This window comes from Protopterus annectens, chromosome 7.part0, assembly GCF_019279795.1.
Source record: "Protopterus annectens isolate FY-2018-M chromosome 7.part0, PAN1.0, whole genome shotgun sequence".
Taxonomy (NCBI): domain Eukaryota; kingdom Metazoa; phylum Chordata; order Ceratodontiformes; family Protopteridae; genus Protopterus; species Protopterus annectens.
Genome location: NC_056739.1, coordinates 625,209,323 through 625,223,894, shown reverse-complemented (window position 1 = coordinate 625,223,894; position 14,572 = coordinate 625,209,323). Strand labels below are relative to the sequence as shown.

At 40.6% G+C, this 14,572-nt stretch overlaps 1 protein-coding gene across 1 annotated transcript in view; it reads left to right on the top strand.

The window, feature by feature from the left end:
- The window catches only part of VPS13C (vacuolar protein sorting 13 homolog C), a 6,956,796-nt gene that overhangs the window by 1,006,822 nt on the left and 5,935,402 nt on the right, over nucleotides 1–14,572 (top strand). Inside the window, exon 10 of the mRNA XM_044076309.1 lies at nucleotides 5,755–5,835. Within this exon, the coding sequence (XP_043932244.1) occupies nucleotides 5,755–5,835 (81 nt within the window). The remainder of the gene's footprint in view (nucleotides 1–5,754; nucleotides 5,836–14,572) is intronic.

Here is a 14,572-nt window from a genome sequence, read left to right as displayed (position 1 = left end):
GTAATGTTCAGAAATTCAGTGGTGTCCTTTATCCTAGCTTTTACCCCCTGATAACAGTGGCTTTAAATAAACAGTATGATAGGCAAACAAAGCTTCAGTTATGGAGCCCTTACCAGAGACTATAGGTCTACCAGGGGCTGCTGCATGTCTTTTTCATTCTTAGCCTGGACCTAGATGCATTCATATGAAATCTATCCTGTGTACACAGATTAAAGACTGTTGTGTAGATAGGACAAATATAATAGAGAAAAAGGTTACGTATATAACTACAAAGCATATTCACATTAATGAAGTAATTCAGCATCTTAAAATTCAAATTGAAGCACTGATCTGTTAATAATCCAGACTTAAAACTTTAAAGGAAGTCTTTGCAACAATGCAGGCATGTTTGCTGAAGCTGTCACACATTTTTGACTCCAAAAGGTATTTTTAACGGTTTAGTGAATTCCTGAAGATTATTGGAATTTGTGAGTCTCTGGAAGCAAGTCCCAGGTGGGTGGTACAATTTTGCTAAATGATGTTTTGTTAGTAATGATAGTAAAATGACTTGTGCAGTGTGGTAGCATTGTGATTTTGTGGTGACTATGGACTGTTTTTTTTTTTTTTTTTTGTCAGCTTTTTTTTAAATAGACAGTTTTTGTCTTAAATTAACTTTATTTTACATTTGTTAACCGGGGGTGTCTGAGCCGAAAAGGCCCTTTTTCAGCAGAGGCCCGGGGAGAAAAGCTCCACATAGAAAAATTACAGATACATTTAGACATGATCAGTATACACAAATTACAAAAGACATGTTTTTACAGTGGTATGCAGCACATCAACAGAGTGGAGAGAACAAACAAAAAAATATTAATTTAAAAATAAAGGTTGTGGTCTAGAGCTGATATTTGGAACACAGATACAATACATACATAGTACACAGGTACAGTACATACATTGTAGATTAGCCAGTGTTTGTGAGAATAGTTTTCAATCTTAATCAAGTACTCTAGGTTTAGTATGTGTACCTTATCCGCTTTCACTAGCCTGGGGGAGCAACCATGGCACTGCCCACTTTGCTTGAGATGTTGCCTGATGAGGTCTTTAAAGGAGGCTTTGGATGATGTGTTTTGAATGCTAGTGGGGACAGAATTCCATTTTGTAGCCACTGAACTACTATATAGTGCATCTCCAGAGCTATTGTAGCTGTTGGTGACTTCTAGTAGTAGTTTGCTTGATGGTCTAAGAGGCCTTTTGGCTGAGTGATGGTTATTTATTATTTGTTGACCGGGAAAGTCCGACTAGGTTCCACAGATCCTGTTTTCAGCGGAGGCCCGGGGAGAAATGCTCCAGAAGCTCAAGAAGAAGAAACTTGTACTAAGTTTTTGAGGGCAGGACACTTATTGGGGAGGTAATAGAATGACAAGAGGCAGAGCTGATTGTAGGTTAGGAGATTGGGCAGTTCAAGCCAGTGGAGCTGTCTCAAAGCAGTACAGTGATGAGCTCTATATGAGCAGTTTGCAGCAAAGTGGGCAATTCTGTTATAGTAGGCTTCCATTTTGCTTAGTTCAGTTTTGTTGAGATTAGTCAGAATGGGAGATGCATAGAATAGAGTGGATAGAAGTTGGGAGCGAGCAATGGCTAATCTTGTGCTGTTGGTAAGAAATGGCTTGATAAGGTAGAGTGATCCCAGTTTGGCATGTACTTTTTTAATAGTTAAGTTGAGATGACTATCAAATTTTAGGTGGGAGTTTATGGTTATCCCCAATAGCTTAGCCTGTGCCACTGGAGCGATTAGAGTAGCATTCGTTGGGTAGATAGTGAATTGACTTATCAGTGTTTTTGTTAGAACTGATTATAATCATAAGCTGAGTTTTCTTTGGATTGAGGACAAGTTGGGCTTTGGTTAGATGGTTTTCAACGTCATAGAATGCTAGTAGAGTTGTTTGCAGGAGGGTGGGAATGTTTTGTGCAGCACAGATTAAGGTAGTGTCATCTGCATACTGAATGATAGATGCATGCTGTGTGGAGGTCATTTGTGAAGATTGTGAATAGTAGTGGTCCTAAAATAGAACCCTGTGGGACTCCTATAGTTATGGGCAGGTGAGGAGAGAGAATTTCCCATTTCACAGCTTGGTACCTGTCAGTTATGTAGCTTTGGAACCAGGTAAGAGTGGAATTTGATAGGTGATATTGGTTTAGTTTAAGCAGGATTTGGTGCAAGACTGTGTCAAATGCTTTGGACACATCCAAAAAGAGTTGACACCTGCAGGCCTTCATTTTTGAGACTGTTTACTGTGTTTATGAAGCAGGGGTGTAATATAGGATATTTTCCAGAGTTTGGGCACATAGTTTTCAACAGTTGATCTGTTTATGAGAGTGGAGATTGTGATAGCAATAGCATCTGCTGTGTTACAAGAAATAGTTAGGGAGTAGGTCAGCTGCTGTTGATGAGGTTTTTAGTTTGGAGAGCATACTTTTGATTGAAGTGGTGGAAACTGTTTTGAGGGTAAAGCTCGTATTAGTGTTACTTGTGTTGGGGGGGGGGGTAGTGAGGAAGGAACTTTAGTGTCAGGGGTGGTTGGTTTGGGGGTAGCCTTTTGGGTGGGTTTTAGTAGTTGGTTTACATTTGGGGGTTGTGTTGGTATTTAGTTTGTAATGTCGTGTAGTAGGATTTTTTTGTCCAGCCTAATGCATTTTTTTGCACAGTTGCGCAGTTCTTGGTACTTAGGCTTTGTGTTTGTTTTTTTTTATATTAAAGCCAGGCAGTGTCTGTGGAGTTGAGGATTTGTTTGGTTTCTTTACTGAGCCAGGGGATTGTAGAGGTTCTAACCTTGATTTTGCGCAATGGAGCGACAGTGTCTAGGTGTTGTAGAAATGTTTTGTTGAAATATGCTACAGCCTGGTCAAGTGGGAGGGTTTTTAGGGGGGTCCAGTCACAGTTAAAGTATTGAGGACCTCAGGAGAGAATTTTTTTGAATTCTAGTGGATATGTAGTTAGTGGTTTTGCATAGGTTTGTTTTACTATGTATAAAGTATATTATGTTGTGGTCACTTAAGGTGTTTGGGAGACTGCCTGCGTGGGGGTACAATGTGTGGTTGTTAGGACCCAGTCAAGGATTGGAGTCTCTTTTAGATTTTTTATCACATCTAGTTGGAATTTGGACTAGCTGCTGGTAGCCATGGAGATTTATTAGATTACTTGGTGGAGTATGTGGAAGAACACCAGGATAGGAAGTCTTAAAGGCTAGCAGGTGCATTACCAGGTGGAATATAGATCACAATTGTGGTGATTACCTTTTTAGGGTGAAGTTAAAGTTGAGATAAGTATGTCCCAATTATTGGAGGAGGGGTAGGAGTTTGGTAATTGACATACAGTTAAGCTTTACTTGTACAGTAAGGCAGTTCCACCCCCTTTACGAAGTGGTCTGTCTTGTCTAATGATATTGTAGCCGGTAGGGAGAACTTCTGAGTTAGCTATGTTTTTATTTAGCCAGGTTTCTGTTAAAGCAACTATGTCTGGGGAGTAGTGTGCTATCGTGGCCTGGAGTTCAGGTATTTTATTTTTGATACTTCTAATATTAATTAGCATTAAAAGATGGTTGGTTTTGCTGCTGCTGTTGACTTGCCCAGGGATGAAGATAGCGGGGGTGTTATGTCCTGACATTTGTGTTGGAGCAGTTTGTGTTGGACAGGATGGATTTGGGCCGGGGTTGGGGTGTATATCCCCATTTATGGTGAGCTTGGTGTTAAAATGGTGGTAGAGATGGAGTTTGGTGAGGAGTGTGAAAAAGTATTGTGTTTTTTTGGAGTAGGAATGAGAGCATATGTGTTAAGTTTTGAATTGGTCTGTTATATAGTTCTTGAACAATTGTGGGCAGATATTATAATGTGTGGTGTCTGTATATGAATGCATAATGTATTGTTGTGCTACTAAGTTTAGAGAAATTACTAGAGTGATAACTTGTGGTGTTATAAAGAATTATGAGAAGACAGACTAGACTTAGTTGTGGGATAGTCATGGTTATAAAGTTTAAGATGGTACTAGGTGGGGGTCTGAATAGGAATTATAGGGTTGCACTATATGTGGATGGGTAAGTAGTGTGGGTGATGTAAAAAATGCCTAATGGGAATGAGTGATTGGGAGTATGTCTGTGTGGAGCAAGTTAGTGTGGTATAATGTGATCTGACTTGAGGAGCTGTGATTGGTGGAGTTGATGTGAGGGTGAGCTGTGGGTGTGGCTGTGATTACTATAAATGAGGTAGTGGGGGCGGGACATTCTTGTGCTCAGAATAAAGCTGCCTTCCCTGTGGGGGCAGCAGAGTTATGTTTGGAATCAGAAAATATTTGAAATGCAGAAACCTTCTTTCATAAGGTTTAGGCATCATGCTAATCCTTTCTTATTCTGACACCACTTCCCCACTCAAGCTGAAGAGACAGTTGGAATAGTGGCCGGTGCTAAATAGTCATGTGCTGTTACCCTGAAATGTTCCCAAGTCTCTAATTGCTCAGCTGAATGATTCAATAATGTAAAATGTTCACAAATAAGCAAAGCTTAGTGCTATGAGAAGACAGTGGTTTACCCACTCAGCCCTCTGGGCATACTAGAAATAAAGTTAAGTTGAACAAAGGCTTGTGTGGGTACCCATACCTGCATGGGCCTGAGTGAGGCTGACTGTGCATATCTGCTTGACTAGTTATCCTAAGGGAGTTTATATGGCGATGGAGTTTCTGTGTATTGGAGCATGCATGTAAGTGTATGAGTGTGTGGATGTGAATATGTGTACATTGATGTCTGAATGTCTGAGGGGGGGTCTGCATGTAAGTGACTGCCTTTGCTAATGTGGTGCATGAGCTGCTAGGGAAAACACCAGTGCTGTCAAGACTCAGCATTTCATTCAGACACGCAATGTTTCCCCTTGCAACTTTATCTTGTCTGAGTTGGAATTACTGTCCACCATGTTCATTGATCATCCCATGCTTGGCAGTTTGTAAGAGCTGGGGGAGAGAGAGAAATTGTATGAAGCCTAGGGAATTTTTATTTGGATTGGGGCTTGTGTTGTGTGTTAGAACCCTGTAGGTAGGTAAACCCCTTTCAGGTGGATTGTGATGTACATTGATTTTTTTATGTCTTTGGGCAGTGCTGTTGAGGGACCTTGTTAGTTCCTTCCACCAGAGGCATGGCAACCTTTACACCTTCCTTTTCAGAGTGTTTGCTGATGCCTTTGAAACAGGAACACTTATTTGAGAGAGGCATTCACAAGACAACTGAAGCATGAGTGACTTTTCAAGGCTAAATATGGTTTTGCCTCTGAGGTTTAACCATGGAACCTTTGCTGTGGCTTTCACCCACATTTGGATTCTTAGGCATTCAACTCAGTTTTGTAAAGGCTTATTGTAAAACCATGAATGTGATGAAACTGAAGTTGTATGAGGTACTCACCAAAACAGTAGGTAATTCACATCTTTACAGTATTAGGTCCCTCTTCATAATTGTAATTTGGTTGCATTTCTTTCCTACCTTCCTCAGTGTTGCATTTCTCCCTTCAGATTTTGACCTTCAGAAAAATCATTTATTTTACTGCATCAGTTTCAAATAGTAGTTGAGGAACAGATGGTAAATGTTATGGCTCATTTTTAAACCAGCATGGCCAAAGCTAATGCATTACACTACTGTTTAGAGAAAATTAATATGCCTATAGATGGAAAAGAATATTCTAGGCTTTTACAGGATGTTTATTTTTATTTTTTGTCACTTTTTATTTGTATTTTTTCAGCTTGTTCGTCTTGATTCCCTTTGTGCTTACTGGAATGTGAAGAGCTCTCTTTACTATAATAACAGCAGGGAACAGATTCTGGTAATGTATTGTTTTACTACTATGATGAGGTACCATTGTGTTGTAAAATAGCATTGGATTCTGTTGTCCCCATATTGTTAATGTTGAATGTTTTTTTAAAGCACTTAATTGTAAATTTTTTTATGTATGCTAGATTGGTTACATGAGTTTTTTCTGATCACTTGAAAGTACATTGCATATTTGCTGTCCCTTTTCCCTCATGTCAGAACAACCAGAGCAATATAATAAACCCTTTTTTCTCACACCTTTAATTATCACTTGTGACAGGCAAGTTTACATTCATATAGAAGTATATTAACATAAACCGTATACTTCATATAAGTTGCTATATATCATATAACCTAAGTAATATTACATAAATTATTCAGTTCCTGCTTTTTTAACAAGAAACATCTTTATTAAACCATTTACTAAATAGGCATTCATACGTCTATATAAATGAAAAACCACAGACACAACCCTAGTCGCAAGCATTTTACCTCACAAACCATACTGACGCACTCCCAGTTTCAAACCCTTACACATCACTTATCTATCCAGTCTTTCTCACTCAGACATTACATAGTTCATTTAAGTCCTGCTGCCTTTTAGACCTCATTCCTCCCTCATATGTAGTGTTCCTAGAATTCCCTTTTTTTTCCTGTGTAGTTTGCTCTTACCTTTTCCAAAGATCTCAGTTATTTTTTTTCAGTTACTATATTCACTACTAGTATAGTTGGGTTATATGTTTTACATTTTCTAGTAGTTGTTTTTTTGGCAGCCCCCATTATTAGACACACAAAGGCCTTACCATGTCTAGGCAATACTGATTCTGTAAAATAGCTCAGAAAAGTCATCTCCCTCCTCAGACCAATCTGTCCACCCTGCATCTCTGACGGAGCAACCCACAGGGAATCCTTAAAGCCCACCAACTCACCTCACTCCTAGAAAATATGTTCCCAATTACCTCTTTCTTCCCTTTCACACCTCCAACATGTACCGCCTGCCTGAAGAGAAGTTCTCTAGAGTCTACTTGGTATATGAAAATGTCTATGCAAACATTTCCAGGCAAAAATCTAAATCCTCTAGATTTTGTTGCATATTTGGCAGACATATCCTCCCACTGTTCCTTTGTGAATTGCTTATCCAGGCTGTCTTCCCAGTCCTTTCTAACCTCCTCTGATTCTTAGTTACTGTGCAGTATTTTATATGCTGTACTAGTTAATTTTTTAATGGCAGCTTTTGTTCTAGATTCTATTAACTCTACCAGTGCTGGTCTTTCATTTAGGACCCCCCCCCCTATTTATTTCTATTTGCCTATGCTCTGATATCAATCCCTGATAGTGAAGGCAATCCCTAACCTGCAGTCCAAATAAATATTTGGTGCCTTCCCATTCTGTCATCTTTCGCTCCCTAGTTATTTGCTCTCGGTTCCTTTGCCAGTTTTCACCAATAACTTCTGCCCCCCCTCTTGCCTATTGTCTTTATCCCTAATTGCAGTCATCCCTATTGGAAGAATCTTCTTTCTCCATTCCAATGTTGGTTTAGTTCTTAGAATACTTTCTGCAACTTTACGGATATAATCATCTACCTGATTATTGTTCGTAAAGGGCAGCATCCAAATTCCCAGTCTTAACTGTATAGTTCTGAAATACCCCTTCATACTGGATAATCCCAGTCTGCCCTGTTCTACTGGAAGAATCAGCTTATCCCAGACTCTGGCCATCTTCCCTTCCCAGATGAAGTCCTTCAGCTCTTTATTAATTGCCATCCACAACTTCTCCTCTGGTTGATAGAAATATGGCTGACCTGTGTATAAGAATAAAAAGACTAAAAACATTTTAACTGCATGTATCTTAGTATCCATATAACAAAGCTTCCATTTTCTCAGTTTTTGTATTTTTAGTTTGGTCTCTTCCTACATATCCTAGACACTAGAATCTTTTTTAATCCATACCCCTAAAAATTTCATTTTATCATGTCTCCATAAATATTGTTATTCTTGATCCAGTTCTTGCTTTTTCCCACTTTTCTGAAATTTAAAAAAGTTCAGTTACAGGCTTGCTGTTCTTGAACTGTTTGTAAGTTTCTGTGAGGCCATTTTTTGCTTGGGCTAAAGGAAAGTCTCTCTGATCAGTGGCAGTGAAAAACATTGAGCAGCCTGCCTGCCCCTGTGGGAGTGGTTACTGACTTGAAACTGTAGTTTTATTGGCCAGTTTGGGTCAATTCCAAAACTCCATCTTCCTCTCTTAAAACCCTCTTTTGCACGGTTTTGAGCATAGCGCAACAACGGGCAGCGCCACGTAATTGGGTTTAAACTATTCCTGGCTCCACAAAGTCTGCTCTTCACTTTTTCCTTTAGAACTGCTCCATCTCTCAATTTAAACACCATATTCTCATTCTAAGGCCCTTCACTGGTCCAATTAAGTAATCCTACAAGTTAGCACTATTAAACCATAAGCACTACTTACTCTTATACTCTCTACGATTACCCCGTCCTCTATTGGTCCATCTTAAATTCAGTTTCCCTATTACTCTAGCATGTCCAAAGGTCAGTCAATGGTTTCCTCTCCAGTCCAGCTGGTGAATCTGGGAATTTTGAGGCAATGTTACAACTGTCTCATGTACACGGACAACCCTCTCCTCCTCCAAACAGGTTCAAATATATGTGAGAGATGCAACTATTTAGCCAAACTGGAGGCTGAGCTCTCATCTCAAAACTGGTGTAACCAGTCAGGAGGAGAAGGTAACCTCACATAACACAATTCCACTATCACATAGTCCCACCACATCAGCGAACCAAACACATAAATACACAAAAACATACTTGGAGGCTCTAAATAAAAATCTATTTAAGCAGCAGAGACCTCCAAAGCAGATATCCAAGCAAACGCTACCTCAAAACAAAACACACACAACACATAACCCACAAAGTCAGTGTGCCAAGCAGCCACAGCCCTTAAGGCTGAGTAACCCACCTGATACTCTTGTTATAGGTGACTCTATTGTCAGACACACTGACGTCCGGCTCACCAGGCTGAATAAAAGAGAAGGTCACGGTGAGCTGCCTGTCGGGTGCTAGAATCCGACACAACGCAAGCGCTCTGGTCACTCCAAAGCAAATAAAAATATGACTCAGTCATTGTACATGCTGGTGTGAATGACCTGAGACGTACCTCCCTGGACTACATGAAAAGAGACATAGAGGAGCTCTCTGATCATGTAGCCCAGGCTGGTATGACCCTGACCTTGAGCAGCATCTTACCCTCACCTAGAATGATGCCACAGTACAAAGACAAAATGATCGATTTTAACAATTGGCTAAAATTTTGGTGTCATTCAAAGGGGATCTAGTGTCTGTTAGCCTGGGATGACATGCTCGACAAGCCACGTTGCTTCGCCAGGGACGGCTTGCACCTGTCACCATTGGGCTTTCGGATATTGGCAAAGGCTCTTGCCACCCCCATAGTGCCTTTTTTAGGCAAGGCTCAAAAGTCAAACCCACCCCCATAGACAGCACAAGGAACAAGAAACTAAGGGTAATGCTGCTAAATGCCAGAAGTCTTAACCTCAAGATGCACGCACTCGAAGCTCTCCTCAGTATGGAGAACATCGATATCTGTGCAGTGACAGAAACCTGGTTCAGGGCTCCAGAGAGCGCCCCAGCACTACCAGGCTATACCTCATATCATGCTTTTCGGCCCCAAAACCCAGACCGAACCACAAAAGGAGGGGGAGTTTCCATATTTATCAAGGATATCCACACTCCAGGTTAGTGGCATTGCACAAAGTATCGGAGACCATCCATGTGCAACTAACAGTGGGCAAGACTGCTTTTCAGTTTATAGCATCCTACAGACCACCCTCTCAAAGTCAGGAATCCCATTCGGCTTTCCTGAAAACATTGGAGAACATGAAGATCTCTCCGAACACCATTATATTGGGTGACTTCAACTACCCAAACATTGACTGGGAGCACTACTCAAGCCCCAGCACCTTAGCCCAAAGATTCCTGGAAATTATAAACTCAAATGCTATGGAACAACTAGTCACCACTCCCACAAGAGGGGACAACATACTATACCTGATCATTACCAACATGGGGACTCTATGCTCCACACCAGAAGTATATCCCTCATTGGTAAGATTAGACCATAAATTAATTTCACTGGATGTCCACATCCCGACCCCACCCCCAGCCCAGAAAACCACAGTGAAAAACTTCTCAAAAGCGAACTTCTCACTTCTCAAAACTGAAGTGGAATCCTTCAAGGCCCCAGGGCCAATGAAAACTACAGCCCAAACTGCAGAATCCTATATAAATGCATTCTACGGACATCTCCAGGAATGCATGGATCATGCTATCCCAAACAAAACCAAGACCCAGTCATCCAAAGGCAGGCATCCAGTCTGGTGGACCCCTGCCATAAATAAACTATACAACAGAAGGAGGAAGCTAATACATGATAGAGCAAAATCCCTAATAGGGAAGGCATCTCTGATCAGTACTAGCAAAAAATTACGATCCCTCATAAAATCCTTCAAGGCCAGCTTCGAGAGAAAAATTGCACAGGACACCAAAGACAATCATAAGGCTTTTTTCAGTTATGTTAGAAACCTGGGATGCAACTCCCAGACTTGTTCTGAGTTGATTCTAAACAACAAAAAATACACTGAACCCACAGACATTGCCAATATCCTGGCAGACCGGTTCAGTGCAAACTTCTCCACCCCCTCCCCCCCAAAAGAGCAAGTATCTATCCCGGCAGAGGGCTGCCTCCCAAACATCTCAGATGCTCAGGTGAAGGCTGCCCTCTCCAAAGCAAAAAACACTGCTTTCATGGGATCAGATGGCATCCCAGGTTGCGTCCTACATGAACTCCAAGAGGAACTAATCCCTCAAATAAAACAGCTATACAATCTCAGCCTCACTACAGGATATGTGCCCAAAGAATGGCGTACAGCAACAGTGGTCCCACAAAGGTGGAGCCTCTATGGACCCTGGAAACTATCGCCCCATAAGCCTGACTAGCTTAGACTGCAAGGCTATGGAGAGGATCATCATGGAGCTCATAAACAAAGACATTGGGGACCTACAGACACTAGATCCTACCCAGTTTGGCTTTGTCAAGGGCAGATTCTGCCTTTTGAACCTGGTTGACTTTTGTGAAACAGTCACCAAAGCCATAGATGAAGGGAAGGTAGTCCACACAGCCTATCTGGACATTGCAAAGGCATTTGACACAATACCCCACTTGGGCATCATAGATAAGCTATTCAGATTAAATATAAATCCCTATGTCACAAGATGGGTCGCAAACTGGCTCAAAGACAGAACCCACAGAGTGAGAGTTGCTGGAGCCATGTCAGACTCGAAACCTGTCACAAGTGGCATCCCATAGGGTTCTGTCCTGGGACCACTCTTGTTCGCTATATACTTTTCCGAGGTACAGGCAAACGTGGGAGGACTATGGCTCACCAAGTTCGCAGACGACTGCAAACTGGGCGCCATAATCAACTCTCCAGCTGAGACAAACATTCTTCAAAAAGGTCTCACAGAGACAGATAACTGGTGCCAGCGCCATGGTTTAAAGCTAAATGCCAAAAAATGTTTAGTCATACCCTTTGGCAAAAACAATGTGCCCACAAATTGCCACATAGGCGGAAACCCATTAAGTACAGAGAAAGTTATTAGGGACCTGGGGAACCCAAGTTGATAGCAATCTCTCCTTTGAAAACCACATTGTCAAAGTGGTTAGAAAGACCTTCTACATATCCCACCTCATCACGAAGGGTTTCACATCTAGATCAAGAGCGGTAATCGTGCCCCTTTATTCATCCCTCATCAGGCCCATCATAGAATACAATGCCCCTTTTGGGATGTACCTTACCCGACACCTGCAGCAATTAGAAAGACCCCAAAAGTATCTCACCAAGAGGATCAAGGGTCTCAAACAGATGCCATATGCTGCTCGGTTAAAAAAACTCCAGCTCTACTCAGTTGCATACTGCCTACTTCGAGGCGATCTATGCCTGACATACAAAGCTATGTCAAATCCAGAATTAATGGACATGCTCCACCTCAGTAAATCTAAATCCCTTAGAGCCACACGCTTGAGGGACTTGAACCTCAGCACAGAAATAAATAGAACTTGCTGGAGGAACAGGTTCATAACCCAGAGGCTCCCTTCGCTCTGGAATAGAATCCCAGTTCATGTGAGGCAGAGCACCTCACTGAATCTCTTCAAGAAGAATCTCGATAAGTGGATGGGGGATCGTAGGTTTGTCCCAGGGATTACTCCCGTGTCACTATTAGACGCACAGTAAACTAAACCTTAAAAAGGGCACAGTATACTCAAATCAAGGGGTGGCGTAAGCCATACAGAATTGGGCTAGGCTTATAATTGCCCCAGGGCAGATAGCCTAGTATGAACCTATGTGTTTGTACATAATTTATCGCTGTTGCCTTTTTTTAGCTTCATGAATTTTGCATCCCGAAAAGATCAAAACTGTCTCAATGTTCCACAACACTGTCTTTCTGGTTTTGTAAGTTAAAAAATATCATCTGCAAGTAAAGCCACCTTTTTCTTGACTACCATGCAAATTATATCATTGAATTTGAGTGCCTTATTTTCTTTGCCAGTGGTTCTAAATGTGATGCAAATTGTAAATGTGCTCAAGCAGAAATTTCAGAGGACCCCACCCACTTTATACAATCCCTTGTATATTCTCCTAATTAGGAAGAACTAGAATGTATTACAAAGTAATTCTGTTTAGATTAAAATAATAGTACACCTAGGTTTATTTATAAATAGTTATACTTTAAAAAGGCTTTTACGAAATGAGTCTTGTAAGGTTATTTTTTCAAGCCCACTCTCAAATAGTTGTAAAGGTATATATAAATGTGGTAATTGTACAGTGTGTAGGTATATTGTCAAAGGGCCTTTTGGTCATGTGAAGCATTTACAGAAAACTGCATCTATTCCCAATGTTCTTAGTTATAAAACGGTAGGTATTATGAATATTAATGTATGTTCTTATTGTGATTTTTTTTTTATGTGGAATGTTCACAAGGAGTTGGGAAAAGCGTGTTAAGGAACATTTATATTCTGTGAAGGTAAAATAATTCTTTATACAGACCTAGTTTAGTGTGTATAGAAAGTAAGACGTTCTTTTTCTGTTCTTGAACAAGTGCAAAGGGAAATTCTAGGGATATTGTAGAACAAAGGGAGGACTTTGGCATTTAAAATTAGGGGCTGCTAAGTTGCCTGGTATTAGTGGGGCATGATCTGAAATAGTTACTGGGTGGGTATCAAGACCTTCAATGAAATGCACAGGTTCTTGTGAAATGTAAAGTCTGTCTAGCCTAACCCAGTTTTTATATCTTGGGGAATAATAGGTAAATTCACTCCAAACTCGTATTTTATTACAGAATTTGCATCTTCCGTGCCAAATATGATAAACCTTTTTAAAAATCTAGCCTCGTTTGTTAGATTTTCCCTTTTGGACCCCCCCAGACACATCACTGCTACAAATCAAATTCCACTCCCCACCTGTAAGTAATATCCTTTGTTCAAAACTGGTTATTTCTCCCAGGATTTTAAGCTCCTTTATACCAGTTTTAGGTGGAATGTAAATACATGCCAGTGTAATCCTCCTCTCTTGTCAGTAGCCCCTTAGTACTACAAATCTGCCATTCTTACCTTTTTATCTTCTTTAACTATTGGAGCTCCTCTTGCAGTTTAATATAAATCCTCCTCTGATCACTATAATAAATCTCTAGTTAGAATTCGAAAACTAGTCTGTAAAAACCTTGCCAAAGAAGGGCACTCAGGTCTCTAGAAATATAATGCAAATACAAGCAAGCAACATTTTCAAAAAAAAAAAGGTATACGACTTCCTTGCTTCAAATTCACCACCCCTAAAATTGATGCTCTGTAAAACGTGGTTAACGTGTAAACTCCATAGTTAAATGATCCCAATAGGATATAACATAATAAGAAATGACCCAACCACTCAGTGTGCTGGAGGGGTAGCAGTCATGTTCTTTAATACCGCAGAAGTCGCAGTATACCCCAAGAAACCCACAAACTGTGATTCGTTAAAGTAAATAACCCACACAGTGCTTTGAGACTCAAACTTTACAGTTGCACCCCACTGAAAATGCTCCCATTAGATGATGCTGTCTCATACTTCAGTAACCTCTTTGTACAAGTTGAAAACTAACGGGCACCTCTAATAGTTGGTCAAAGTGATAACTGTACCTTGACTAACACGAAAAACACAGTAATTAAAACTAGGGGATAGTGCTTGGAATAAATGGCACAAAGACAAAAAGCCACCCAAGAAATCTTACCAAAAAGAATTGTTACACAACAGCACAGACAATGTACTTCAGTAATCCCAAACTGTTCATAGGGCAATACTCTGCTAGCTGTGTGGTTTCTGCCAGAATAATATGCACATATCTGAGATGTTTGACTGTACTGCAATAAAAAAAAGTCAGTGTGTTTGACACTGTTGCACACACTCCAGTTGCTTACCCCTTAAATGGTTTGAATAATTTACAGACATTTCTGATGTATAACTACAGTACAATAATGACCACACAATATAGGTTCACAGGAGTTTACTTTACTAGGCTAATGACTTTAAAAGCCAGTAGAAACCTAGCCAATATAACCCAATTTTTACCTAATTTAATGGCCCCTAGGGCAAAAGAATGGCATGGATTTGTGTTTGTGCCATGATTACTGGA